The sequence below is a fragment of the Penicillium subrubescens genome, assembly GCF_028828155.1.
Source record: "Penicillium subrubescens strain IBT 31985 chromosome Unknown utg000004l_segment0_segment0, whole genome shotgun sequence".
NCBI classification, from domain to species: Eukaryota; Fungi; Ascomycota; class Eurotiomycetes; order Eurotiales; family Aspergillaceae; genus Penicillium; species Penicillium subrubescens.
The window spans coordinates 4,063,833-4,091,811 of NW_026643154.1; the positions used below are offsets into that span (position 1 = coordinate 4,063,833).

Sequence of the window (27,979 nt, forward strand, 5' to 3'; positions counted from 1 at the left end):
GGCGTCCTTCTGGCAAACATAACTAGGGCATACTGGTAGATGTTGATTACTCTAGATAAAATGACATGACGTGACTTGAACCCTTGCAACCTAGATTTAGCTATTCAGTTTATCGCATCCCTGAATACGCATCGTTGTCTTCTTTGTTTCTATATTCTTCGGCAGCACAAGTTAAAAAAAAATTAACGGTGACCAAGACAACACCAACAGATCTGCGATCCCTTCATTCTCGCTTATTCGCTTAGGCTTTGCAAGCATATCCCCTTGCAGTCTAATGTGTAGCCGATCTGCGAGATTGACGAGCAGGAGTCGAGTTGGTCGGTCTCATTCTTCCTTCCCGTTTTTCTACGGCTATGGCAATCTCGAGTTAGACCTACGTAAATCAGGACGGCTACAGGCGACCTGCGATAGTTCCATATGCCGATAAAAGAATATGTCTATGGGAACTGGGATTACCATGAATCCTTCTGTTTCCTAGACTAGTCGCGTAAAGGTCTTAATACGCGATTTGCTATCACTTCATGGGAGACAATATACATCCTGGACACAGATAGGTAATCTGAAAGCCGCATTGTGGATCAGAGGCTAGATATATATACCTTGAGTTAAGTATACCACCCCCTAGTTACCTAAGAGAGTGCCATCTCATATTGACTTGGCATCTTGGCATAGGTAGATGTCCTTGAAGATGCGTCTTGCTCTGTATTCTCTTTATCTTCTCCACGTTCACTAGGTACCTGTTTTGCTGCCTGGCTATCTCTCAGGGATTTGCGGGTATATCCGCCAATATCCCTTCTTGCCCCGCACGGAGAATAGCCTAAATCGGGTAGGGTGTATGTCCCTGTCTTAACCTAGAAGCAGAGAACTTTTTCATCAGCAGTAGTATAAATCTGCCGTTTAGCTTTTTGCCGCTAGCTCATTCAATTGACCGGGGATAATTGAGTTCTCGACATATCCAACCGGGCGGGTAAATTAGAAAAGCCCTTGCCCGAACATTGGACTTTACTATCTCCAATTTGTCAAAGAATCAGGATTGTTGTAATGGGTGATATTTTCATTCAAAGGTTGCAATCGCTAGCTTCTGTATGTATCTACAGTACAAGTTCTTCTCTGATTTTCGATACAGACAAACATTAAGCAAAAGGATGAGTAATTTTACAAACTTTAAGTCTGTCAAGGCCAATTGTAAGGGAAAAAGAGACCCAAAGACACTGTACATCAAAGTCATAGTACACATCCAAAGGGATGGATGGCCGTGGTCAGGTTCCTTCCTGATGGATCGCCGGACGGTGAATTGATATTTTGAAAAGTGGTTGATTTCGCTCGAAAAACCTCGATATCGACTTCATACAGAAACAGTGGTATAATTTTTGCAGGTTGAAGACCAAGTAGCTTAAACGGCAGACTCGTCGCGCATCTTACGGAAGAAGTCCATGACGCCAGTGAACACGACGAGAAGGATACCACCACCGGGGCCCAGACGGAGGACCTTGGGGATGAAGCCCTTGTACAGAGCTCCGAAGCCCTCCTCCTTCATGACGGTGCCCACGGCGGGCCAGGCCCAGTTGTACTTGGGGGTCTGGCCAGCAACCTTGGTGGTGTTCTGAATACGGGACTTGACGACATCCATGGGGGTGTTGAGGATAGTACCAGCGATACCACCAACGGTACCGGCGATCAAGTCATTGCGGGTCTGTTCGCTTTTGTTGCCGGGCTCGGGCTGGGGCAGCTGGGCGCGAACCTGGAAGATACAGCCGAAGTAACCGGCGTTCCAGAGGATGTGACGCCAGAGAGTGGACTCCAGACCGTTATACAAGGCGAGGGGGCCCTCCTGCTGAACAATCTTCTTCACCACATCCAGCATGCCGTTGTACTTGCCAGCGGAAGCCTTATCTTGCAGACGAATCTTCACCAGCTCGAAGGGAACCACGACGAAAGCCTCGGTCGCACCAGCAGTCGCACCGGTCAGAACGGCCAAGCTCTGGGTCTGCTTCTGCACACCGAAGAGGCCACGGTAGAAAGTACCCCAGCTGTCGTTGGCCGCAAACTTGGTCGCACGCTTGGGAGCCTCCATCAGAATAGGCGCGGAGATACCGCGGTACAGACGGGAGAAACTAGAAAGACGGGGGCGTGAGCGTCGGGAGACTAGTGCCGTGGGAGAGGCGAGAGGACTCACCCTTCTTGCTTGATGATCTTGCGGAAGCAGTCGAACATGCCATTGTAGTGCTCACCACCAGCGGTAGCGGCTCCGGTCTGAAGTTGCCTGTATAGATGGGAGAATGGTTCGTTAGCCATTGAGGAATCGGGAACAGGTCATCCGATTGGGGAAAATCACACTTACACACGAGTCTTGACAACGTCCAATGGGTACCTATTGAAGTCGCAATATTAATATCCACAAGCTCTACTTCTGTAAAATGGTATACGCAGGCATCACAAGTTGGATTTGCGCTGCTTGGGCAAGTCAAGGGTGGGCAATGGAAGCGTACATCATCAGAATCTGGTGGTGCGGGGAGAGCAACGTTAGTTATTGGGCGTCTTTCTGGGAGTCACGCGATGCGACCAAGCCGACATATACAGTCGAGAGACGTCTATAGACACAGAAGTGCATACCTCAGAGACACCAGCCACCGCACCGGCGGCGAACTGGTAGACGAAGGGGAGGGGTTGTTGTGGCTTGTCAGACATGTTGGGCGACCGGCGGACCTGGGGAGTCGTGTTAGCAATGGTGGAATGGATTATTAATTACAGAGAGTGCTCAAAAAGACATTGAGAATGGGAAGACTTACCAAAGAGACTGGTCGACAACCAAAAAAGAAGGAATGAGGGGAGGGGAGAGGAGAGTGGAAAGTCGAGAAATGGAGAATAATGCAAAGAGATGTGAGTTGATTGCGGGTGCCGGTGTCGGCAAGATTCGGTGTTTTCCCCGGAAGCAACTGCCATTCCCCAACTCTGGACTATGGACAGCACGTGATACACCGCAGGAATGAACTGCCGGATAATGGCTCACCGGGACACGGGACTGGCTGACTCAGCCCCATGGGGTTTTGATTTTCCCTGGATCCACCAGCCAATCATAAGTGGAGAATTATCTATGGAACAATATATCGAGATGGAACGTAGCAATTGAGACATTTTATAGTCTGTTTCAATGCATGGAAGTGGGTTGGTTCACTCACTACCCAAGACCATGCCCTTGGGAGAAACCCATGGTTTTCACATGGTATTGACACGTTCAAGACCCGTGGGCTGGTAGTGCTCAAGGTGTTTGAGTAACACCAAGAGTCTGTGATTATGAGGCTGGTAAAATTTCAAAAAGGGACCGTGTAACAGATCCTGCTTATGGAAGATATATTAAAGTCTTGGTGACATTGTTTAAACTGACTCGCCTCTCGGACTCAATGAATATCGAACAACGACTACCAGGTCTTTGCGTGATGAATCGATGCCAGTCAACTAATTGTTACATGTAGAGAGTTTGCAGAGGCGAGTAAATACTAGATATACTAAAACTTTCCAGGCTGGAGTTTATGGGACAAATTGAGGCTGCAGGCAATTGTGAAATGTTTCAGATAACGCTATGAGCTCTGCGCAACCTATCCATCTTGTATCCGCCGTATAATATTCCGAGGATTTGTCAATCGTCCAAGATTGCCCTAGGTTACACTCATGTAATCTGTTTCATCTAGCTGTCCACCTCAGTCCCAGAACCAGGCTCGCAGCTGCTGTAAGGCTCCAGCTTTGTTCGCGGCTGAGTCTGACACAGTCGGCAAGGAAATGATGGGACAAAGTGTTAACCCCACACGCCACGATGGGGATTCCCCCGCTACATTGCTGTCCAGTCGAGATGGAAATTCTCCGCCTATCTGAAGATGTACTGCAGGCTATAGAATGTCTCTTTCTAAATTGTGTTCTAGGGCCGATGGGATGCATGAAAGTTCATGCATTGATACAGCTCCTGGTGGAAACACTCAAGGATATCCTTAGAGGATCTGTCAGACAGGGTATAGTAGTTGCATGATTGATTTCTCAAAATTTTGCGGATGATTGAACCCTGAGATCTATTTCTTCTCCTTGCAACGCTTTTATCGAATAGCTTGAAATATCATCTACCTAGGAAAGCGTACACGTCTGCCGCAATTTGAATACCTAGCGTATTCAAATATGCTAGCTTCTTCTATGAATGCTTAGAAACTAGTATGGAATCTAATGATAAAAGCTGGATCATATTCACATCCAGAATGAGACTCGAACCAATTTTTCAATAATATCATCAAAGGCCTTGGCGACCTTTAGAGGATCGCAAAATGAAATAAATCCTTGCAAAAGCCTGATTAGACTTGATCAGCGCAAGCTAAGACTAAAAATGGATACTTTGGGCATCTTCAAATCAGTTGCTATTTTACATTGACATAACAGCTCAGGCATTACTTTCAAATAGAACCATTAAACTTCAGTCTCATGCTTGGCCTGATGCCGAGGTGGATAATTTTCCAATCAGCAAGTTTCGATTTATTAGCCTAGACATCATAGATAGCTGTCTTTATCTAGCGGGTCGGAATGCATATCATCCATCACACGAATACACAGAGCTATTGACTTACTCTTCATATCACTCTTTACAAAGACCCTGATGTATAGGTTCATTTTGAGCTTAAATCTGTTGCAATGCACCCAGCTTTGAATTACCGACAGTCTCGGCGATCCGCTTGTGATAGATGTCGGGGATTTAAACTACGTTGTGAACGGGATCAAGTGCGTGGTAGATCCTGTGAAAGATGTCTCAAGGCTCAAGTCCTTTGTACCACAAGTCTCAGTCAATCAGCCTTTCCTTCGTCAAAAGTCAATACTCCAACCCTGCCCAGCGAATATGACGGGAGCTTTCGCAGTTTTAATCGACTATCTATGTCAGCTCTTCAAAGGCACACCCTTTCAGGGATACAGAAGTCGCCTGTACCTTCTGGAGTTCTGCGAACACAATTCGATCCATCTTTATATCTCGCAAACCGAAACATGGGTTTGGGGCTAGATGACTTTGCTGTATCATTACAACCCAGCAAGCCCTTATCGGTGCCTCCTGATCAATGGCACAATGCAAATTTATCTTGGGATGCAATTCCATCTTGGGATCCAAATCCATCTTGGAAGGTAAATCCATATTGGGATATCAATCAATCTTGGGACTTCAACTTTCAAACTGTCAGTTCCCTACAGTAGACTCAAAAGTCTTGGTTGTGCTTTTACTAATCAGCGGGATGACAGCAACCGATCGATTTGCGTTTGTCAGATCATGAAGATCACCTCAAGAATTATGTACCATTCTCCGACAATAGACCTTTGTCCAGTTATTCGAATGAGTTCATCACGAACGGAGTGTTCACCTCCCTTTCTGATCCCTTCGCCGAGCCTCGTATTCCTCCTACGGAAGAATGGAATTCGAGAAGCCCACAAACTACGCAAAAGAGGCTGCTCAAGTTGAATCTAGAATTAATAGAGGATCTCGAGCTTCTTGAATGGGAGTCGACTGCACCGGCATCAATAAACTTCTTAGGCGACAATATGAACCCCACAGTCGACAAACTCGACGTTCCAATTTTTCGCATGCTGAACCATTCAACCAGACTATTGGAGATACTTCAGTCTGAAAGACAACTATCCGAGGCTCACATTGCTATCACTCAATCGCCAAATAAACCGCCCACGGAGGAGGCAATGGATGACGGTATAGCGACAGTCTCTTCGCATGATTCGGGATACTTGACAGCGATAGCATCGCCCCAGGAGACAGCCCAGGTCTTGCCTCCGCGGCACACGTTACCTCTGTTTCTGAGTATGTTGACAACATACTGCCATCTTACTCGACTCTATCATGCCATCTTTACACAACTTTATCAGATGTTTCTCATCGTTCCCCCTCCTGAAGATTCAAGGTTCTTATTTCTTTCAAGTTCGGGGATGGACGGAACTCTAGCGGTTCAAGTTCAAATGCTAATCGAGCTCAGCTTCAGTATGCTCGCAAAGCTTGAACATGAGTTGGAGTCTGATTTTGGCACCGACTCAGATTGGATGTCCAGTTCCACTGTCCCGATTCAGGACAATACTTCATTAGCGGCTATTAAAGAACACATAGTGGCCCATGACGGCATACTTTCTGGGATCCCCTTGAGGGAAGCGATGAACTGTTTAAGTCGGCTTGTCACGGCGTCTGCTGAAACATGATCTTTGAATTGCTGGGGTTTAGAGAGAATTTCAAAATGCAACAATGTGCCTGTTTGTTTATTACAAGACTACGGCTATGAACATAATCTGAATCATCAATAAAACCCCTCTCTGTGTATTTGACTCGGCTGTAAACCCGCGGCCTGCATTCCATTTACAACCGAGTCTCCAAACCCATTAGGGCCACAAATAAATACTTCTTTATCCTTGGAAGTACCTCTCCAGTATTCTGGGCGGATACGCCCTTGGTGGACTGTGATCTTGGCGTTTTGTCTATTAAAGGGCTCCATGTCGACAGCTTTATTTGTGAATATCTCAACCTTAATGCTGACCGTCGGGGCCATCCTTTCAAGCGCCGGTTGGATCAATCGTAGCATAATTTCCGGCTCTCTAGTTGCCAGAACCAGAAATATATCGCCTTCAGCACGAGAACCACGTTGCTCCAGTGCTTGAATCATCGCTAGGAAAGGCGTTATTCCGATGCCCCCAGCTATCCATGAGACGTCGAGTTTGTCGGAGTTGATGAAAAAGTCGCCCGTGATGCCCACAATTTCTGCAGACACAGAGCCATTGAACTTAACAAGATGCCCCATTTGATTCAGCGAGTAATCTTCGAGGATGTTAAATAAAGCACCCGTCACTGCACCGCCGGGCATTTTGCGCATAGTCAATTCAAACCATGTCGCATTCTGTCCTTCGTGAGCACTCGATACCGTCCATGTACGGACTCGATCATCATTGATCGATTCAGGGGCTGAGTCTGCCATGTGTCGGTACCGAGGAGGTCCTATCCAATCCATAAAATCAAGCACGATGGCCTGACCTGGACGTATTTTGAGCCCTGCGGTACCAGGATTTGTGTTGACTTTGAACTTGAACACGGCGAGATCAGAAGACAGTTGCACAGCTTCTTGAAGATTTGCTTTGTGTCCTTCGGTTTCACTCATTTCCGATCCCGTCTCTTCCACCAAGTATTTGATCTTTGGACTGTATGGGCTCCGTTCAACAGATGTCCCAGGTTGCTGTCGCACAGGTAGGGCATTTCGGACTAAGGTATAGCCAGTCACCTTTACTGTCGTAAGGCTCGAGTGTCTGGTCATAATTTGAGATGCGGCCGGGCCCACATGATTCTCAGCGGTGCCTGACAGATAAAGGACATCGCCTGTTGAGAAGGAGACGATAGTTAATCCTGCTAGACCACTCGATTCGATATTCCCCAGACTTGTAAGGAAGCGGTTTCCGGAATAGTCAGGGATCACTACAGTGCGGCCATCGGATGGACTAACGCGAATGAAGCCCGGTAAGCCGCTTCGAGCATTCATACCCGCATGAGAGGGATACTCCGCGGCTGTTTCTTTCTTTGAATTGTAGACTGAGGCTACAAAGACTGTGTCGGCGTCCAGGATGAAGTCTCGTACCTCATCTGGGAGTCTTTCATCGGGTGACAGGTTTTGGTTTCGGTATGCAATACCAGGTTGCGTCTGTGGAAAGGCGACAAGTTTGCGGACATTGATGTACTTTGGACAGTTTCTATCGCAATGTTAGCCACGATCATAGGCAGTACTCTGAATTAATTTAGATGAGCAGCAACACTTACCCAGTGGTCTCTGTGACAGCTAGATCAATCTGATAATCCGATGCTGTTACTCGCTGCATACCTCGTATGAGCCCTGCGAATTTATTGCGTCGCCGTGTCGAAAATTCGATACCCAGTCCCGCAGTGAGGAATCTCTCAGTAATCACATCTTGTGGGTTCTTCAGACTGGCCCAGGCTTTGAAGGTATCGAGCAGTGGATCACCGTCCCAAATTCGAGCGTGGATGGAGAGTGTTCGAGCATCTGGGCTTTTAACAAAACCTATCGCACCGGCTGACCCAGACACAATGGACGCCCAAGGACGGCCATCATCATCAAGTGTAGTAAGAGGAATGAAGGGAAGGTTTGAGGTGTGAAATATCCGATGTTGCTGGGGCATGAATGATCCCACAATCGACCAGTGATCCCTGACGACATCCGCATATCCAAGCTTGCGCTGAATTGCTACCTCACCAGGGTGCCATCCGTGTAGTGCTGCCATGATTTATTTTAATCTATCGTCATGCTCTTCTGGCAGGGGGGTGCGCGGGATTTTATAGCTGATCGCGAAAGCTATCTAACAGTTTGCACTAAATGACGAAGGACAGATATCCTAAGTGGCGACCTACAATTGCTTTAAAGATCTAGCGATCACGACAATCGGGAGTCACAGCGCTGTGGCCGAAACTTAAAGTCTTTGGAATCATCATGCAGTACGAGGGTACGAGGGGTCTAGACCAATCACTCGCTAGACTTGGTCGAGCTGACAAATGCCACCATTCGGGATGTCAGCAGTACTCTAAACGGCACGGAGTTCTGGTCATATTACGGTTCGTATTCACTCTTTGGAATCATTTTCCACGGCCATTCCTGCAGTCTTCCATATCGCGGTATTCCTGGGCACTTAATAATGGCTTATGCAATCCTGCATGATCAAATCCCGAAAACCGGGTAAATCAGCCCTATGTAGGGACAACTGACTACTCCTATAGATTCAAGCTTTACAATTACAATGCCGTCATTTTCGTAAGAAATGTCTGTTTCCAGCAAGAATACTCCGTAGTTCGCCTCGATCGGTTGATCCGAATTCTGTCAAATATCTGTTCCACCGAATGGAAGGCCGGGTAATCCTAGCTAATCATATTCATGATCAGTCCACTCATCTTCTGTCTCTCTCTCCCACAGATCCTCATCGTTGGTCTGTGGATCCTTGACAGTGGTCGCGTTTTCGATACATTCATCAATTCCCTCGATGTATGATAATCGAGGCAATTTGGCATCCTTTTCGCTTAATTGCTCAATTGCCAGTCAAAGATATCGTCTGGAAGACCCTTGATCTGCGGTTTCATTCCCTTTTTATACCCATAAATACAAAGCGCTTCCAGGTTGGGAGGGAATGATCCACAATAGCAAATGTTGAATCATCGACCAGATCGGCGCCAATTCCCCGAGACAGGTAGTAGAGGAGATGAATTCCGAGACTCAAATTCTTCACGTTTGTAAGCCCACGAAGAGAGCAAGGCGAGGATTCAGTGCTCTCCTCTGGCTAGAGCTCTTGGAGTTCATCTGCCTACTCCAGCTTATAGGCGGGATGAAATCTCGATCGATCCTCGCTATCATCAAGAAGATATTGTCTAAGAGTCGGGTCGAATATATGAACTAGTGAAAGTTCCGCCTCGATATCTAAATCCAGATGCACTAGCGAATCAGCGTGTATAAGAAGTGCCTTCAAGACCTTATCTAGGATGAAATTACTCTATATATGATCGCTCGAGCCTCGGCCCCCGATGGCATATGTAAACTCTTTCAACTGTTTCGCTGATTCAATGGTTCGCGCTAGATTTTGGGAATCTAGATTGGAGTTCCGAAGGGTAATTTTGGAATAATTTGCGGATCGGGGTGGGGGCTGAATACTCCGGCTCTCTGTGTCTATAATTGTATCGACTCGAACGGATTCTATCGCGGGAAGCCGGCGTACCAGGTTGAGGCTGCCATACAGATCATAGGGCTAGTAATTGTACCAGGGAGTGATTTTTTCATTGGGATCGACGAGAAACTGTACCTGGCGAAGGTGATGCAGGTATAGCAGGGTCTCCTTCGACCTGCTGTTTGCCCGGTCCAGAAAATGCTTAAAGAAGTAGTCAGGTTCTTTGAGTGGGGTTCCCTTATTTTGATCCTTAGTTTTGTGAGCTTCATTAGTTCTTCGCCGACAGGACAGAAACTCAAGGACTCTGATAGTGGCGAAACGCTAACCAGTAATACTGCTAACGCCTGGGCGAGGAATAGGGCTCGTGGATCGTTATGGCTAATGAAAGTCAGAATTGTGCATTTTTCTTTTGTCCTCGTTTGAGAATGTGCCATCGAATTATGATAGAAAGAGTACAGGGACAAAAGAAGCTTACTCCATGGTAGCCGGACTCTGTAGTAAGACATTGAGCACCTTCTCCTGTTCTTCCGGGTCATCAAAGCCGGCGCGCCTGATCGCCTGAGTAAGACGGTCCTGGTCTTCTTAACTGAGAGACCGCTGCGCAGGTTTAAGTTCGTACGATGACACATAAAAGCTATTACCAAGCCATGGCGATCGGTTCAGTTCTATATAGCGAACATACTCCCTATACTGGGGTCTTCTGAGGATCGATCGGAGCATTCTCAAGGCCAATGCCAAATCAAAGGTCTCGCGTAGTTTCACGCGGCGGTATCTGTGACGATTAGACATATCACAAAGCTGATGCCAACAGTGGCATTGCAAAGATAGCGCTGCTGCATCGGTACGGGATGGCAGGTACGATAGTATTTGCAGAAGAATTTCGTCAGGGAGTGATTGGAGCGACATTCCTGATCATTGCAGTCCATTGTCACTAAATGATCCAGTCTCTCGTCTAGTGCGAGAAAGAAGGGGAGAGTGAGTATTAGGGAGTGAGAGAAACAACTAGTGCAGCGACGAACCGTTCGTAGCTGACATAGAAATAGTCACGTGACAAGATGGCCCGTAGTGTAATTTCAGTTATTCGGTTGGAAGCATTCTGGCAGAAATTTGGAATTGCACAGTCTAATTGCTCCCAATTTGAAGGAAAATATCACATTATCAATAGCCTATTAAAGGACAACTCCGGCGCCACCAACACCGTACACATAGAAAAAAACCACCCGAAAGAAAAACATACATCCCGAGAACAATCGTGGCACCTGACGCTTCCTCCTTGACCCGGTAGATGAAATCGAGACAGTGATATAGAAAAGCTCCTTCAAGAAAATCAGTCATGTCCAGGCCATAAAGAGCGCAATAGCTCCAAATCCTGTGCTACGGCGGGACTGGTCCGCTCGCAATCTTCCAAGAATCGCATCATTTCATCATTCCAACGTTCCCAGCCCACAGGCAAGGTCTCTCGTACCCGCGCACTGGGTGAATGAGCGATGCAATAGAAGAGGAGTATCTGTCCAAAGAATCTGCAATGCGAGTGATTAGCTCTGACACGTTAAAGTTGTATGGGATGCCAACTTACTGCGAGCAGAAGGCAAACTTGATGGGAATGCAGCTCTTCATTTTTCGAAAGATACCCTGTGTCACGGGCCAGTCCATCGCATTTTGCAGTCCACTTTTGATTTGCTCCAGATCGTCATCTGTCAACAGGTTTGGGATGCGGAGGGCTTTGTATAGATATGGTCTGCCGATGTGGAACTTTGCAATCATGTATCGCCCACGCAACATGGCGTCGGTTACTGCTACCGCGGGTGATAGTGGGCGGTTTGGATCTGTTGGCCGTGGGGTAACGTGGTTTGGAGATGCTGCTGATGAGGGTGACATATGAACAGATGACATGTCGCCGGCCGGGGTGGAGTAGCATGGCTGGAGTTGGGCGTCGGTGAATTGAATGGCTGATGGGAGGTTGTTGCGCCATTGCTCAAGCTGGTGCTGGAGTTCGGTATTGATTGCTGGGAGAGGGATTGTTCCCGAGTCGGCTTTGAATATGTGTTAGACAATGTATGCTTTGAAGGGGAGGTAGAAACCATACAGTAGAAATAGAGGGAATGCCGGATACGAGTCAAGATGATGCGATGTGCCACCTGTGCGAGGAAGTGATACTGAAAGTATGAATCATCGACGACCGTAGATGAGGGATACCGAGTGGAAGGGTAACCGGTTGTTTCGAAGGCGATGAACTTCGGAATGGGGACTTGCTCCTCGAGACGGGTCAGTCCGCTTGGGGGAAGATGCAGTTCTTGCACGAGGATTGTCTCGTTCATGAGACAGTTCCAGTATACACGAGACTTCATGTCCCCCTCCCATTCATCGAAGTTTACGTCGTGGCTAGGTGATGGTTAGAAAGATGAAAAACGGATTGTTGATGATGATTGACAATACTGACTTGGTCAACATAGAGAGGCAACAAGTCGCTGCACGATGGATCATAGCCCAAGCATCCATCGGACGGGGAATATGGCTGTAGTAGAGACTGTTTCTAGTCAGTATGGGATAATGCAAGCCAGACAAATGGTGATGAGACGTACGAAGAAAGCAAGAAGAACTGGCAACTCTGGATATCATTGTTGCACATCAAGAAGCCAATACGACGACGAGCTTCATTGAAGAATCGTAAGCCAGCCTGTTCTTCATAGACCACATTCATCCACTCCGGCGGCTCGAAGCGATGGCTCTGTGTGCCTGGGAGGGGATAGTTCCCCTCCTGATAAGCTAGCACACCCAGACAACCAAGAGCGAGAACATTCAGAACTAGACAGCTTTCCATGGTATACCCGAAGCCACTCTCAATGGCTGCACCAAGGGTAAAAGAGAAGAAGAAGGTCTTGTCCATGATGGGGGTGAAGGGATTGAACACGGCGAAGAACGCATCGGCCAGGCCTTTGATCATAGCGAGTGGTAGCACTTCCAACCAGTGTTCACCCGAGTGGAGTGGAAACGGGCTTGTGAACATGGGCAGAGGGGGACGCGTCGATTCCAGCTCGATCACGTAGTTCTTGCCCAGTAGCTCATAGGCGGAGAGTAGCTGCTCAGGAAGGATATTGCGTGCACCCGGCCATAGAATAACTCCATGCTGACTGAAGGAAATGGAGATACGACCAGGCGCGTCGGGGGCTGGCTGGTTCTGTTCCCAGTCAAAGTCATCCCCGTCTCGGGCGGCTGGCGTGAAGCCTGGAGTCGCGGTGGAAGGCATGATAGATGTATGCCGACCCTCATCACGACGAGCAGGAGATGGATGCACCTCTTGCGAATTACCATTTGTATGGCGTAATTGGCCCTCTAACGCCTGGAGGTCACTGAGAATTGACGAAGGGATATTCTCTAGCTTCGTCTCCAGCCGATGAAGGGTACTCATAATCATCGTGAGAGATTGATCCCGTCTGCGCCAATGATTAGCAATGCTACGCTTCAACATGGATCATTGAATGCGATCCGACTCACTTGGATGATCTTCGCTCATTATAGACACAATCCAGACCGATGGACTTGCACAAACCACATTTCGGTCGGGACTCGTCGCATCGTGTCTTCTTCAGCCGACATGTCTCACAAGCCTAGTGATGCATTAGCATGGACTCCAACAAGTTTTACACACGCGTTCAATGAGTAAGGGACATACCACCGTGGCAATGAAGTTCCGGGGCCTCTTGGTCTGACCCGCGGGTGGAGTCGGGTCATGGTCCTGCTCGTCAGGCGAGAGTAGCTCGTGTATGGCCAACAGGCCATTATGATCGGCCTCGGATGGCTGGTTGCCCCTGGACTCATCGAAAGAGCGCTTGCTCATGGTGCATCCTGAGGTCTGGCAGGCTGGCCCCCTTCGATGACTGGAACTCCTTGGGATCTTTCGTGATGGGGGTTCATTCGCTTTTTTTATCGCCAGTGGGGCCGCGGGGATCCGCCAATTGGAAGCCGCGCTGGTGTGATTCATCCACGAACGGATAAAGACAGGCCCAATGGCAAGAATAAAGATACAATGGAGGTGGCTGTTGAGGCTGTTGTTGATGTTCTAGGAAATGAGGAAATCCGGGCATGATGTTGTTGTTATATACAAAACTAGATCAGAGTACAACTGTATGTTCATCGACGAGGGAAGCAATGCACGAATAATAGTTACACAAGGCAAATGCAACAGGGATATACACATAACGCCAAAACTCGCTAATAAAACATCATAGACCAACACAGGCAGGGGATATCAAAAATTCATCAATTCATCAACAACCACGTCTCAAACGGTGTCCCTCGTGAAGTCAATTTCCCGTCGCGACCAGTCGCGAATAACACAGGCTCAAAGTCCAGCACCGACGCATACTGCCTCACAAGATGTCTCCAATAGCAAGACTCCGCAGCAGGCGTCAGGTATCGATCCCGGAACGTGCGCACCGAATTCTCGGCAATGCGCTCTGCGACCTGAGGGTTATCGATCAAAAAGTCCACTTTCCGCGGTAGGTCCGCAAAGTCCTGCTCCACCTCGACGTAGTTGGCATTCGGGCCTGACGCTATCAAGGCTGCATGATGCGCTTCGCGCCAGATGAGCGGGTGCGAAATCATCACAGATCGACAGTTGAGCAGATACTTGCCGCGACCGGAGAAGCTGCGGCCCTCGGTGTGGGCGAGGAACATGTATCGACAATGGTCTTCGATGGGGAGGAGGTTGAAGCGAATGTCATTCTCGTCATCCCAGTCGATTACTCGGACGCTCGCCCAGCTCCGGCTCTGCGCGGACTTGAGCAGTTTGCTGCGAACGCCCGGGTTGGTAGCGAGACTGCCGCGCCAGACTAATTGCTTCTTTTTGTCTTGGAATCGCAGACCCGGGGTGGTGGATCCATCTGCCGTTGTTTCACCATCGTCGATTGCGGCGATGCGTCGGCGGACTTCATGGTAAGGTCCGATCTGTACCTCTGGCCAGGCCCAGTATCCAAAGTCCGGCATCAACCAAACCGAAGTATCTTCCTCGCGCTTGGAATAGGCCCAGATGGGTCCTCTTCCTGTAGGATCGTTGGCAAAGTCCTCTGTCGTGAATATGAACTCGATGTTCGGGAGAAGATGTCGGTCAGGGTAGGCCATCAGGGCACGGTGGAGGGAGTTGAGGGTAGCGCGGGCGCGTGAAGCTGTGACGGGCATTGGGGCGAATTCGACAATGTAAAGCTATGATCGAAAGAGATGTTAGAGTCGATACTCGCAATTGGGTCAAGTTGATGCACGCAAGCCAGCTGGAACCCACCTGGCCTTGATCGATGATCGCGCGAACCATACCATCCTCCACTTCTCTCGAATTCAAATCCTTGTAGGTGATTCGCGCGCCTCCCTTCAATGACACAGACTTATCGACCTCTGCAAAGAGCTTGGGGAAGGCAAGCTGACACTGCTCGTTCGACAGTCCATGGTTCAAGGCATCACGCTGAGCGACAAAATTCCAACTGCCGTTTGGTAGAGTTGCATATGTCTCCTGTGTACAGTGTGCTTGGGATATTGATTCCGGACGCGCTGTCTTCAGGATGTATCTCGTTGCCGCATCGCGTGAGGATCGCGTGCCGAAGATAAGGAATGTCAAGGTGAAGATCGAGACGAGGGCGCCCGTGGCCAGGAAGCGGAATGACGGTCGTTGCGCGAGCATTTCGAGATGGTCCCGCTGGAATGCGTAGCCCTAATAGGTGAGAGAGAGACTGCGACCGGACCAGATTTCAATTTCCAAATTTCAGAGGATTAGACATCAGTTGTCAGTTGCATCTTGATTGTGAATCCTCTCGGTCTAATTTCAGTTGCACAGCTTGGGGGTTATCGGGGTTCGCGATTGTTTCCAGGGCAACGCGCAAGCAGAGGCTGGATGCGCCACCACGTCACACATCAGTAGATGATGAATAAATCATAAAATTAAAACATGTAGATACGGTCAATTATCATGGATATTCTACTTATGATTCATTACTGCCAGTAGAATACATGGGCCATCTAACACAGGTACAGTGTTTGTAGCAGGCCACGGGGAAAACTGCTTCTTCTGGACAGACACCACATAGCTAAACTACCAAAGATCGGGCATTATTACATCAACTCCTCCTTCAAATTCGCGTGGGATATGCTACAGAAGATCAAATGAATGGAAACTGGCATCCAAATTCCATCTTTATCACCACAGCTAATCGACAAACCGAACAACCAGGCGCATTTGAAGGTAGATTTAGGTAGTTCACCTAAGACACTAGGCGGACGGGTCAGAACAGGGCCTGAACAACTGGAATTGCCATTATGGTGCAACTTGCACAGGTAATAGATTTGCATTTAAATTTAAAGCAAACTCCAGGTCTCAGGGTTCTGAAAGAGAACAGCCTTCAGCGAGTAAGAAGCTTAGTACTGGACAGGTTTGTTGTATTGAGTGGGTATGGATATGGCACGGGGGGCAGTTACCCCGATGAGTTTGGTTGGATAGTTTTGGTTGGGGGGTAGGTTCCCCATCACGACGATGAAAATAGCCATGTATCTCCTCAGTCTAATCCGATTTCAAAAGTTAGGATTAGCATCGTACAGAAACAGCGTCATAATCTCATCTCTATCTCAGCAGATTCAAAGAAAGAAGTAGAAGATCCGAAGCGGCTTATTCAAGAAAAATATCACTCTATTGGCATCTCCGGTGTATCTCATCAAAGGGGTCATAATAATCAATAGAGAAGAAAAAAAAATCAAGAATAAAACCTAGTACATCGCTATTGACGATGACTGTCTATGCCTCCGTCACTGCCAAATCCCGTCGCCAAATTTTCACCGGCATCTCGCCCAGAATCAAATTCATCGTCTCCAGCCGCTTCAACTCCCAGCCCGGATGAGCCAACGCAAAGTCATACCGATGCACCATAGACGCAATCGCTTTAGTCTGCTCCAAGTACGAAATATTCCGACCAATGCAGGACCGAGCACCCGCCGAAAAGGCAATCAGATAAGGCTGCAGCGCCTTACCTTCTTCATCGAGCCACCGTTCGGGAATATATTGGTCGGCATTGGGGAAGATACCCTCATCGCGGTGGGCAACTAATGCGGACATACTGACGGAAGTTCCACCGGCAACCCACTCGCCCAGAATGTTCGTGCCTTCTGCGGGTGTTTCGCGAGGGAGACCATGAGATGTGGGCGGGAAGATGCGGAGGGATTCATCTAGACAAGCGCGGAGATAGGGGAGATGCTTGACTTTGTCATAGTCTGCGACTACATCTTCTTCGTCAAGGACGGCGTCGACTTCCTCACGCAGCTTGGCCAAGCAGCGCGGGTTGCGGAGAAGTTGGTACATGACATTCGTGATGGCAATGGCTGTTGTCACGCTGCCGGCGTTCATCATGATGTTGCACTCGGCAATGACCTCGCCCCATTCCAGGTTATTCGGGTTGCCGTTCTTGTCTTCCATGAGAGCCTGGAAGAAGTCGTCTAGTTTTTCGCCGGCCTCGTACCGTTGCAGTCGTTCGCTGCCTCGACGCCACATGATGTGGTCCCAGTTCTTTGCTGATGTGTCCATGCGGCCGAAGAAGGGAATCACGTTAACCAGTTTGTCGAGTACGGGGTACCACTCGTAGTTCCAGAGGATGAGAGATTGCTTGCGAGCCGTGGGGTAGAGAGCTTCACGAAGACTGGTCCTGTAGGTAGTACCGTCTCTCCGCTCAGCCAAGACCATATCATTTCCGTTATCTAGAAAGCCCAGCTTCTCAGAAAGGCCAATGTCGGCAATGGCATCAAGGGTAAAGAAATTGGTCCAGGCACGCAGGTCCAGAGTCAAGTCCGTAGGATCAGGTGCCACTTTCCCCGAGGCAACGTCATCCTTGGGGGTAAGAGTGCAGACTTCATCAAAGTGCTTGAACATGCGCTGTACCTTATCGGTGACCTTGTATTCCCAGCTCTCCAAGTTCTTCAAAGCATAGGCCGAGGAGAGGACCTTACGCTTTCTAGCATGGTCGGGCTTATCAACGACATCAGCGAGGTTGAAGTGAGTGCCTGCCGTGACAGAGTAGGATCCATCCTTGGTACATTTGGTGTTGTGTCCGTAGATGTCCTTGATAGCCCGCACATCACCGTAAGAAAGCATATTGGGTCCAGTGCGAATCACCGGGTGTTTCTTGTGCAACTGGGTGAGTTCCATTGATCGGAAGCCCCTTGATGCCATGAACATGAAGGGGAGGGCCGAAATGCCCGAGAGCGGAGAGAGATTGGGGTATTTGCGAAGACCTGCACTGCTGTCAGTCAAAACGAACTGTAGAAACCGAACTATATATCGCATGTCATAGGCTCCGGGCACCACGTACCTTTAGGATCACGAAGGTATTCAAGGTAGGGGTATGCCAAAAAATAGACGAAGGAAACAAAGGCTAGCCCAGCCGCATAGGGAGCAACGGCAAGAAGGGACAACATCTTGCAAGATGTATAAGTGTCGCGCTAAGTCGACACAAGTATGAAGTAAAGGGAAAGAAGAAAGATATAGGCCTGACGACTTCACGTCTGCGAACTGAGCCGCTTAAAATGAACGCTGTACTCAGTAACAGTAGGATAGGCGATGAAATGGAATGAACGAAAAAATGGTCGCCCGGATCGTGCTATAAATATCATTTCTGACCTTGTACCGCGGAGTATCACGTCGTAGCTCTTTCCCCATGATTTCTGTGGAGGGGAAGCAATTTGCCCCGCGTCCGAGCAGAGCTCCCAAGACACAAGGGTCGACGAGAATTACCCTTCCTAACTCACGATCGATGGTGTTTCCACGGTATTGTTGGAGAATAGCAGTATCCACTGACTGATCGGATCTGCGATCTTGTGCCCAGGCCAGCATGGATGTGGGGCACCGTAGAGGACCCAGAGGGACGGGGAATATTTCCCTCGTGGAATTAGGAAATCTTGCCCGAGAGGATCGAGGCGTGACCATGGGGGACTGCGGGGTTTGGGGATAGCTTGGTCAAGGTTAAGCTATATCCCATAATATTTCCATTCTTAGGTAGCCGTCCAGTTGTTATTTCATCCTCTACTACTGCCGACGCAATAATAGGTTGCAAAATACGCACCGCAGGAATTACTGCGATGCTTTCTTTTGACGTCATTCAACTATCTTGACATCCCAAATCTAGAACCTAGACCAAACTTCAAAATGATAGCCTTGATCAATGTTTTGAAGGCTGGACTGAATGAAATAGGTGATACGCGATAGCTAAAATGATAATCAACGACTAGTTGACAATATCCTCCCACATCAAGCCATACCATGTTACTGTATGTGTGGCTGGACTAGGGTAAGTCTTCACGTTCGTCTTTCACACCACCACTGTTACTTATCACATACAGACATAGAGTATTTAGTCGGGTGGCTTTGGTAGTCATTGAGCCATAAGTTGAAAAGGAAGGCACGATCTGTCCGGCGCTTGCCTTCTGCATATGCGACACGATAGTCCACCAGAATTGCTCCCTCCATTTTTGATACTCATTTTGTCTTCCATTTCTTCTAATAATCTCTATAATTCATCACAAACCAGTCATGAATCGGGAGTATTTTATCGTCGCCTTCATCGCTCATGCGAGTGGCACCTTGGGAATTTTTAGCTGAAGACGAATGTCAGTAGATGCATGAGTCTTTGGATGCCTGGATCTGAGCATGAAGTCGATCATGGCGAATTCGTTGCGTCTCATGGAATTCCAAGCTTGAAATTAGCTCCACAAGAACGTTCACTTCTTACGAGGACGTTTTGCGATTCTTTTGACGAGGCAACGGCGAACATACTATGGCTTCTCTCGTTTTGCGGCTCCAACTACAGTCCGACTTTGAGAGCGGCTGGCGCCAATGACACTCGCTGATGATAATACAAATTCCGACCACCACAAAACTTACCAAGTGGGAAATCTCATTGAATTTGATGGCTAGTTTACTAGTTTATCATCTTAACGCCGTTTCTATGCGAATTCCAGCATTTTAATGTCCCCCGCGTTCGCTTATCGGTGCCCCTCATTACCATACCGTACCGCTTACCCGCACTCGTCCGCACTCGTCCGCACTGTTTCCCTCTACAATCCTCGTGTAACATGGAAATATTACCGTCATCTACTCGGAGACAGCCGATCACCGCGGAAAATTGCCTGTCTTTGAAAGAGTTGTCCTATTGATCTTGCGTTGTCTATACCACCCTGTTTGAACTACACATCTCTCCCTTGTGCCGCAACGTCGAATCTAGCAGGAACATCCTTAGTGTTCTAGAAACTGAGGTGGATACTCCGCATCGCCGTGCTGGGACTGCCTGTTCGGGTACCATCCTTATCAGTCCTGCGCTCAGGGGAAAAGATATATCAATCGACCTACCTGCAGTCCCGATGGATGCTTGACTTTCGAGACTTTGGTGAAGTTGACTTTTTGAAGTGTGTTCATCCTTCTGATTATTTTGAGATTTCCCTGGAAACTGGTCTGGTCTGGCACTTGATATTGCCCTTCGCTCTTTTGACCAACTACCATTGATCCACTGGCTGTTTCACCCCAGCACATCATGGCGCAAGCATACGCATATACCATCTATCGCGGTACATTCGTTCACACACCCCGTCTACCAGACTCTACGCCTCGGCTAAAAACAGAGCTTGTGCGTAATCGTGGCGCACTATGGGTGGCTTCTGCGGACGGTCGAATCAAAGGCTTTGACTGGCAGGCTCGCGATGATGCCTCCTTTAAGGAATTGATGACCCGTAATGGGTGGGTGGATGTGGACGCCCCCCAAACTTATGGCTATGACGGAAACGAAGTCAAGGTGAAGATTGTCCTTGCAAGCGAAGAGAGAAATGAATTTTTCTTCCCAGGATTTATCGGTATGTTCCTTTCTTAACCACGTTCAATCACTCACAAATACATATCTGACTCGAAAAAAAGACACACATATCCATGCCCCGCAATTCCCGAATGTTGGCCTGTTCGGCTCTTCGACTTTGCTCGACTGGCTGGAAACGTATACGTTCCCCGTTGAGTCAGGCTTTGGCGCCCAGGCAGACCAACCCGGTGGAACCGATAAGCTTCCTAATGATGCACCTCTATCAGCATTGCGAATCTATGACCAAGTGGTTGCACGCACTCTGTCTCACGGCACGACATGTGCATCCTACTTTGCCACGGTCCATGTCCCAGCGACAAATGCACTCGCTGCCCTATGCCACTCGCGCGGACAGCGTGCATTTATTGGACGCGTATGCATGGATAATCCGGACTTCTGCCCACCATACTATAAGGATCTATCGGCTGACGACTCGGTGAGCGCGACAAGATCGACGATTGAGTATATCCGCGGGCTGGATCCAAAGGGTACTCTTGTCAACCCGATCATCACTCCACGCTTCGCGCCGACTTGCACGCGGCCTGCTCTGGAGGGCCTTGGAAAATTAGCGGCTGAGTTCAGCCCGCCATTGCACATCCAGACCCATATCTCCGAGAACACGAACGAGTGCGCGCTTGTCAAGGAACTGTTCCCCGAGTCGGAGAGCTACGCAGATGTCTACGACAGGTATAACCTTCTCACCAAGCGGACGATTCTAGCTCACGCTGTTCATCTCACCCCTGACGAGCGCAATCTGATCCGTCAGCGAGACGCAAAGATATCGCACTGTCCGGCCTCGAACTCGGCTCTTGGATCGGGAATTGCCCCCGTTCGTACTTTACTTGATGAGGGAATTACCGTCGGTTTGGGCACAGACGTGAGTGGAGGCTATAGTCCCAGTATTCTCGAAGCTGCACGCCAAGCTTGTCTCGTATCTCGATTACTCGGGCATACTACTTCCTTCTGCCAGAAGGGAGACAAGCATGTGCACGAAAATGGACACGCTGATAAACCTATTATCGGCCGCGAGAAATTGTCGGTTGAGGAGAGTTTGTACCTGGCGACTCGCGGCGGCGCTGCGGTCGTTGATATGGCTGATGATCTTGGTGGCTTCGACGAGGGCATGATCTGGGATGCACAACTCATCGAGCTCGGTAGCGTTCAGGAATTGAGTGAGAAACCGCTCGATATGAGAACAGATGGTGCTCCGAGTCTGGTGAAAGCTGGTCCCGTTGGCAATGTCGATCTCTTTGGAGCTGAGACGTGGGAGGAGAAGATCCACAAATGGGTATGGAGTGGTGATGATCGCAATGTCAAGGCTGTCTGGGTCGCTGGACGGCTGGTTCATTCGAAGTCCTAGGGATTTTGATGGATGATTTGTTTGTTTTTTGACTGTGTACTCTTAGCGGATGGTTGTACCCTCTTGGGCACCCCTTATTGACTAGGGATTATAGATTTGGTGAGCATAGAGAGACATGTTAAATAATATGATTAGTTTTGTATATACGGATAATTTTGGCAGCTATTCCAATCGGTTGTATCCTTAAAGGCTTGAATGTTGAGGACAACGCGTGTGAAGTGATGGAATACGCTTCCCACGGCGTCACATACAGTCAAAACAAGGTTGAGAGTCAAAAACGGATCTTTTTCGTGGTGAAAAGAAATTCGGTCGAATTCAGCCCCCAAATACCGTCTTGGCAAGGTTGATCAGTTGACTGTAAGCACTAGCCAATGCGGCATCTGGGGGCTGACGCACTACAGGTTGTGGAGTGGAACGTCAGCTACAATACATCACTTTAATTTCAAGATAAAGCATAAACATCATTTGCACTTCTTGTACACCTTCTAGATACGCATTCAAAGGCTGAGATATCCGAATATGGCATCTCACCCAGAGAATCAAAAATCTCACCAAGGCGATGGCTTGCTGATCATCCACGCGGGCCTGTTCCGAACAGGAACCAAAGCCATGGCCCGCGCATACCAAATCCTGGGCTTCACAACACACCACGGACTCCTGGAAAAAGTCACTGATACCCCGTGGGTACAGCTAGAGCAAGCCGCCGAGGCAACATGGCCCTCCACACCAAACGCACGCCCTCGAGAGCCTTTTACCCGCGCGGACTGGGACGAACTGTGGGGCGCAAAGTATGACGCCGTCACAGATCTGGCATCGCCATTTGCACTTGAGCTTATCCGAGCATACCCCAATGCCATGGTTGTTGTGGTTCAGCGAGATTTTGAGCGATGGTGGCCAAGTTTTCAAGTCGAGGTTCTGGATCGGGTCATGTTGCAGCCTATGGCAGCTATTAATGGGTTTGTGGGACTGTGGTTGATGGGCATTCCTGCTGTGCAGGCGATGCGGAAGATTCATTTTGGTTTCTTTGGTGCCCAGAGTCGGAAAGAGATTCTAGTGAAGGCGAGAGATGTGTATGAGGCGTACTATCGCAGCGTGAGAGCTGCTGTTCCACCGGAGCGGATGCTCGAGTATCACATGGGGGATGGATGGGATCCCCTGTGTGCGTTCTTGGATGTGGAAGTACCTGATGTACCATTTCCAAGGGAGAATGAAGCAAGAAATCATGCCGAGGAGGTGAAAGCTCGGAAGAGATTGATGTGGACAGCGGGTATCAAACTTGCGGTGCCTGTGATACTTGGTCTGGGTGCTATTTGGGTGGCTTTCGCATATAGTCAGACGGCTTGAGACTGAGTTGAGAAACGCTAGAGCTTTAAAAGTCCGAGCAGGCAAACAGCAGGCTGGAATACCGCTGCGCAGGAGAGAGATGATGGTGTAGCTATGAGCATAATCATGAGAGCCAGAGAGATTGCTTGTCAAACGTGCTGAACTACGAGCTATACTCGGAACACCTCCAGTTTAAGAGTGATCTATATTCCAGAACTAGGCTAGATCGTGCCGAGGTCAAGCTCGATCCGCTATCACTGTCGTACTCATCCTCCTTCTGTTCCTCTTCTTGCGTCATTTCCCTCCTATACCTCACAAACTGGACAGCTATCATTGCATACAAAGCTCGTGTGATGCCATTCAAGCGTTGATTGGTATTTAGCAACGCAATTTCTATATTAGACAACCTGGCCTGGATGACTTTCAGATCAGGTCCATCTGATTTGGTGCTGGCGGTACAATCTCTTTGAGCTGACTATGAAGAAAGTCTAGCTCGGGATGTCTGTACTGCGGGGGCAGTGATGGGGCTGCCTCTTCTGTGATACATGTATTAGCTTCTCAGACATGGCACAAATTATAGTAGCAAAAGAAGAAAAGGTAACAATACCTTCAGGCTCACTGGCGTGGGGTCGTTGTTGCCCACGATGTTCAGGAGGTGGTGTCGACGACATCCTGACTCTGCTTTGGATCGCACATATCTTCTGTTCTCGATCGATCTCTTGTTTCTCTAAACTATCTATCTTATCCATGAATTTGTCTAGATAACGATCTGTCCTGATTTGAGGATCGGACGGCCTGCCACGATTCGGGTTATGGAAATTATCCCGTGCAAAGCGGCGTAGGAAGCATAGACATTTTGGTAGGATTGAGGGGATGAAGAGTCCAAGACTAATAGGTTGACGTGATTGAAGCCGGGGTAACGCGTTCTGGATGATATAGACAGGAGCTACGCGACGGCAAAAAATGATTATTGACAAAGGAATACAGGCTAACCATTTTCAGACGATCAAAAGTAGTAGTTCAAGCTTCGAACTGCTAAATATCTGTGCCCTCCATGATATTGCGGCCCACCCACCGCTTCCGCTTATGGGTGCGCCCTAAATCCCCGTCACCCCTAAATCCCCGTCACATTTTTACCATTCGATTTCAACTCCCTTTCCCAACCACCCAATATGCCTAAATACTCCAATTTTGACGAGGATCGCCTGCAGAAGGCCTGTAAAGCCGTTCTACACCAAAAAAAGCCGAATATCGCTAAAACTGCGCGTGAATTTAGCGTGTCTCGAACTACCCTTGCCGATCGCGTCAAGAAGGCCCGATCGCCCTTTTCTACCACTGAATCGCGCAAGAATGCGCTTACATCACATCAGGAGAAGGCTTTGACTGCTTGGATAGTCAAAATGTGCGATTGGAACCTACCGCCTACTGCAAAGCTTATAGAAGCGTGGGCAAATCAGGCCCTTACGCGCGCTGATGCGGGTCGGCAGCCGGTTGGCAAGAATTGGGCATACTACTTTATATCACGCCTTCCAAAGCACCTATCCCTCGCTCCAGTGAAGCAGAATCTAAAGGAATCAAAGCGCATTCAAGCCGAAGATGCAGGGGCTCTCTCTTTCTGGTATGATCAGCTTGCAACCCTGCTAAAGGATATCCCTGCAAGGCTAGTCTATAACTTCGATGAGTGTGGTTTCCAACCTGGCCAGGGCCAGTCTCGTAAGGTTATTAATGGTAGATTGCACTGCCCTGACCTTGCTGAAGCTGAGCGAGGCGAAACTATCACTGCACTCGAATGTATTGCTGCTGACGGCTGGCAAATGGATCCGCTATTTATCTTTAAAAGCGGCGGGGTCTTTATGGAGAGCTGGTTCCATAATAGTGAGGATTTACCTCTAAACACACTTACTGCTACCTCACCGAATGGCTGGATTTCTGATGAAATTGCTTCTGAATGGCTATATCATTTTATTTCAGCTACTGCTACACCTGACCGTCTAAAAAAGGGTGAAAAGCGCTTCCTACTCTTTGATGGCCACGGAGCACATCTTACCCTCGAATTCCTTGAGATATGCGAGTTAGCTGATATTATACCATTCGGCTTTATACCTCATTCAACACATCTCTGTCAGCCACTTGATGGTAAGCCATTTTTGAGCTATAAGCAGCAATTTCGGCTTATGAATAATGAGCTATCTTTCTGGGGTGGTCAGCCATGTGGTAAACCGGATTTTCTACGGGTAATTGGGCCTGTACGAGCGAAGGCATTTAACCAACGAATTATTCGGCAATCCTTCAAAGATCGTGGTATTTGGCCAGTCAACGGCCAAAATATAGTGGATAAACTAGCTAGCCAGCTAGAATTTACTCCTCTTCACGCACCTGATCTTCGCGCTCATGGAGAACCCCGAACTCCATCACCGGAGCCTACAAATTTACTATCATCAAGCGTGGAGAATACCCCTCCGAAGTCAATTGAAGCGCTAGAGAAGAATCAGAAGAAGATATCAAAGAAGGTGGCTACCTTTGACCCGAAGGTTCAGCGAGATATTGCAATGCTTCACAATCACCACAGGATAATCTACGAGCGGCTTATGATGGCGGAAGCGACTGTTTCGCGAATTAGGGCCGCTCAGGAGCCCTTGAGGCGCCCAATTACCAAGCGCCAGGTTAAACCGCTTAGCCAAACTGGTATACTAAGCGTTCGCGATGCGAATCGGTCAATCAAGACTAGAAAGGAGAAAGAGGCTGCTGCGGAGGAGAGGAAGCTTGCGAAGCAGTATAAGCAGGCTACTGGTTTGGATATGCCAAAGAGGCCCCAGGAGGATATTGATAGGTCTACCGAATCGGCTAGAGTAGCCCTGGAGCGAGGAGATCTTTTTTATTTAGGCTAGTTATCTAATTTGATGGTTTTTTTAGACGCATGGTAAAAATGTGACGGGGATTTAGGGGTGACGGGGATTTAGGGCGCACCCATAAGCGGAAGCGGTGGGTGGGCCGCAATATCATGGAGGGCACAGATATCACTTCTCAAATATTATTGTTCTAACCCAATTAGTCCAGTCGGCTGCCTGTTGCAGTTAGACTGTGTCCACATTTGGTAATGACATCATCGTGTTGATGCTCGAGTATTTGGAAGTGGGCAACTGTGATCAAACATTCATTGGATGATCTTGTGTTGTTTCTTTCCTCTGTCATCTCTTGTGCAAGTAGATTCCATGATGAGTGCTTCTTTAATCACCCAACAACTAGTCTTTCCCTTGACACCAAAGATGTTGATTGTCAGTCACTACAATGTCCCGAGTTCGGAGTACACCCGAGTCACGTGCCTCCCCGAGTTGCCCGCCGCCATCGGGAAACTTCACCGAAACTCCGTAGTGATAAGCCCAAGTCGACCTCAACTCATGCTCCCTTGATCATGAATTGAGGAGGATTCCCACCCATTGCACATCCGGAGGAATGATCGAGTTAGGATTGAGCCGCGTCGCGCGTCTCCTCCAACAAACCCCGTTAACATGGAAAGCCATTCACATTGCCGGCACCAACGGTAAAGGCTCCATTAGTGCCTATCTTTCCCATTTGCTCTCCACAACCGGTGTTCGATGTGGACGCTTTACCTCACCCCATTTGATTGATCGGTGGGATTGCATTACCATCGGCGAGCGGGTCGTCCAGGAATCCCTCTTTCGACAGATCGAGTCCCAGGTTAAACAGCGGGATGAGAAACTCGGCATCGGTGCCTCGGAGTTTGAGCTCTTGACTGCTACCGCTTTTGAGATTTTCAATCATGAGCAAGTCGAAGTTGGAGTGGTGGAGGTGGGCATGGGTGGTCGTCTTGATGCGACCAATATCTTGACTGATGTGCTGGTCTCGGTCATTGCGAAGATCGGGATGGACCACCAGGCGTTCCTGGGGTCGACAATTGAGGAAATTGCCCGGGAGAAAGGAGGTATTCTCAAACCTGGTGTGCCCTCTGTGATTGACAACACCAACGAGACTGCTGTCCTTGAGACTTTGTCGAGCCGTGTCCAAGAGCTCGGCATTGACGCAATGTTTGTTTCGCCGGACAAAGCTGACGAGCAACTTCCACCCCTCGCACAACTGTTCCGGACGTTGGATCTTGAGCCTCATCAACAAGAGAACATGTGCTGCGCTGTGTCTGCCCTGCATCTCGCGCTGTCCAAGATTCGGCCTCTAGTCGATGCCTTCTCACTCCTGCCCCATCTTTCGGACGTCAAGTGGCCTGGACGGTTGGAGAATATCAACCTCCAACCTCTCATCAATCGTACAGAGCCAGTTCTGCTAGATGGTGCCCACAACCCACAGTCCGCCGCAGTTCTTGGCCGGTACATCGACCGCAAGCTCCGCCCAACCTCTGAAAATGTAACATGGGTCATTGCTGCGTCGAGTGGGAAAGACCTGGCGGGAGTCTTTTGCTCCATCATTCGGCCCGGGGATAATGTCGCAACTGCAGAGTTTGGCCCAGTCGATGGCATGCCATGGGTAACACCTACCAATGCCACGGAGCTTTCCTCGACTGTACGATCCATTTCGGGTATTGGACAGGTGGAGAGCTTTGAAGGCGATCTGCTCCCTGCGATTCAATGGGCAAGCAAGATCGCCCAAAGCGGTCCAATTGTCATTGCTGGCAGCTTATACCTTGTTTCTGATGTTCACCGTCTCCTGCGTGATGCACGTCAATGATACCCTTTCT

General features: G+C 48.7%; 9 protein-coding genes across 9 annotated transcripts; 4 read left to right on the forward strand and 5 right to left on the reverse strand.

The window, feature by feature from the left end:
* Positions 1-1,043: 1,043 nt before the first annotated feature.
* N7473_006514 (putative mitochondrial 2-oxodicarboxylate carrier protein) lies at positions 1,044-2,902 on the reverse strand. Its single transcript, XM_057152454.1, has 6 exons — positions 2,790-2,902; positions 2,614-2,706; positions 2,490-2,500; positions 2,342-2,371; positions 2,177-2,263; positions 1,044-2,114 (listed from the first exon to the last, which is right to left on the reverse strand). The coding sequence occupies exons 2-6, from the start codon at positions 2,686-2,688 to the stop codon at positions 1,394-1,396; spliced, it is 924 nt and encodes a 307-aa protein (XP_057010259.1). The 5' UTR covers positions 2,689-2,706; positions 2,790-2,902; the 3' UTR covers positions 1,044-1,393.
* A 1,766-nt stretch (positions 2,903-4,668) lies between these two features.
* On the forward strand, positions 4,669-6,219 carry N7473_006515 (Zn(II)2Cys6 transcription factor domain-containing protein; the record flags this gene model as incomplete). The annotated part of the gene is made up of 2 exons (XM_057152455.1): positions 4,669-5,148; positions 5,263-6,219. 2 exons carry the CDS (start codon positions 4,669-4,671, stop codon positions 6,217-6,219), a joined length of 1,437 nt encoding a protein of 478 aa, XP_057010260.1.
* Positions 6,220-6,314: 95 nt separating this feature from the next.
* N7473_006516 (putative oxidoreductase, FAD-binding) lies at positions 6,315-8,295 on the reverse strand (the record flags this gene model as incomplete). Its single annotated transcript, XM_057152456.1, has 2 exons — positions 6,315-7,749; positions 7,817-8,295. The coding sequence occupies 2 exons, from the start codon at positions 8,293-8,295 to the stop codon at positions 6,315-6,317; spliced, it is 1,914 nt and encodes a 637-aa protein (XP_057010261.1).
* Positions 8,296-11,047: 2,752 nt separating this feature from the next.
* On the reverse strand, positions 11,048-13,558 carry N7473_006517 (uncharacterized protein; the record flags this gene model as incomplete). The annotated part of the gene is made up of 7 exons (XM_057152457.1): positions 11,048-11,240; positions 11,297-11,753; positions 11,807-12,102; positions 12,161-12,247; positions 12,303-13,154; positions 13,216-13,328; positions 13,394-13,558. 7 exons carry the CDS (start codon positions 13,556-13,558, stop codon positions 11,048-11,050), a joined length of 2,163 nt encoding a protein of 720 aa, XP_057010262.1.
* Positions 13,559-13,980: 422 nt separating this feature from the next.
* Positions 13,981-15,391, reverse strand: N7473_006518 (uncharacterized protein; the record flags this gene model as incomplete). Its single annotated transcript, XM_057152458.1, has 2 exons — positions 13,981-14,922; positions 14,999-15,391. 2 exons carry the CDS (start codon positions 15,389-15,391, stop codon positions 13,981-13,983), a joined length of 1,335 nt encoding a protein of 444 aa, XP_057010263.1.
* A 1,104-nt stretch (positions 15,392-16,495) lies between these two features.
* N7473_006519 (uncharacterized protein) lies at positions 16,496-18,165 on the reverse strand (the record flags this gene model as incomplete). The annotated part of the gene is made up of 2 exons (XM_057152459.1): positions 16,496-17,982; positions 18,060-18,165. The coding sequence occupies 2 exons, from the start codon at positions 18,163-18,165 to the stop codon at positions 16,496-16,498; spliced, it is 1,593 nt and encodes a 530-aa protein (XP_057010264.1).
* Positions 18,166-20,273: 2,108 nt separating this feature from the next.
* On the forward strand, positions 20,274-21,948 carry N7473_006520 (guanine deaminase; the record flags this gene model as incomplete). The annotated part of the gene is made up of 2 exons (XM_057152460.1): positions 20,274-20,589; positions 20,651-21,948. 2 exons carry the CDS (start codon positions 20,274-20,276, stop codon positions 21,946-21,948), a joined length of 1,614 nt encoding a protein of 537 aa, XP_057010265.1.
* Positions 21,949-22,467: 519 nt separating this feature from the next.
* On the forward strand, positions 22,468-23,292 carry N7473_006521 (sulfotransferase family protein; the record flags this gene model as incomplete). Its single annotated transcript, XM_057152461.1, has 1 exon — positions 22,468-23,292. The coding sequence occupies one exon, from the start codon at positions 22,468-22,470 to the stop codon at positions 23,290-23,292; it is 825 nt and encodes a 274-aa protein (XP_057010266.1).
* Positions 23,293-26,724: 3,432 nt separating this feature from the next.
* On the forward strand, positions 26,725-27,969 carry N7473_006522 (dihydrofolate synthase; the record flags this gene model as incomplete). The annotated part of the gene is made up of 1 exon (XM_057152462.1): positions 26,725-27,969. The coding sequence occupies one exon, from the start codon at positions 26,725-26,727 to the stop codon at positions 27,967-27,969; it is 1,245 nt and encodes a 414-aa protein (XP_057010267.1).
* Positions 27,970-27,979: the final 10 nt, after the last annotated feature.

Bases quoted from the DNA above. Each gene is read 5' to 3' on its own strand.
- N7473_006514 (XM_057152454.1), bottom strand. From the start codon at position 2,688: ATGTCTGACAAGCCACAACAACCCCTCCCCTTCGTCTACCAGTTCGCC. The intron at 2,264-2,341 runs GTAAGTGTGATT...CCATCTATACAG, and splicing joins GACGTTGTCAAGACTCGTGT to GCAACTTCAGACCGGAGCCG. The intron at 2,115-2,176 runs GTGAGTCCTCTC...CCGTCTTTCTAG, and splicing joins AAGATCATCAAGCAAGAAGG to TTTCTCCCGTCTGTACCGCG.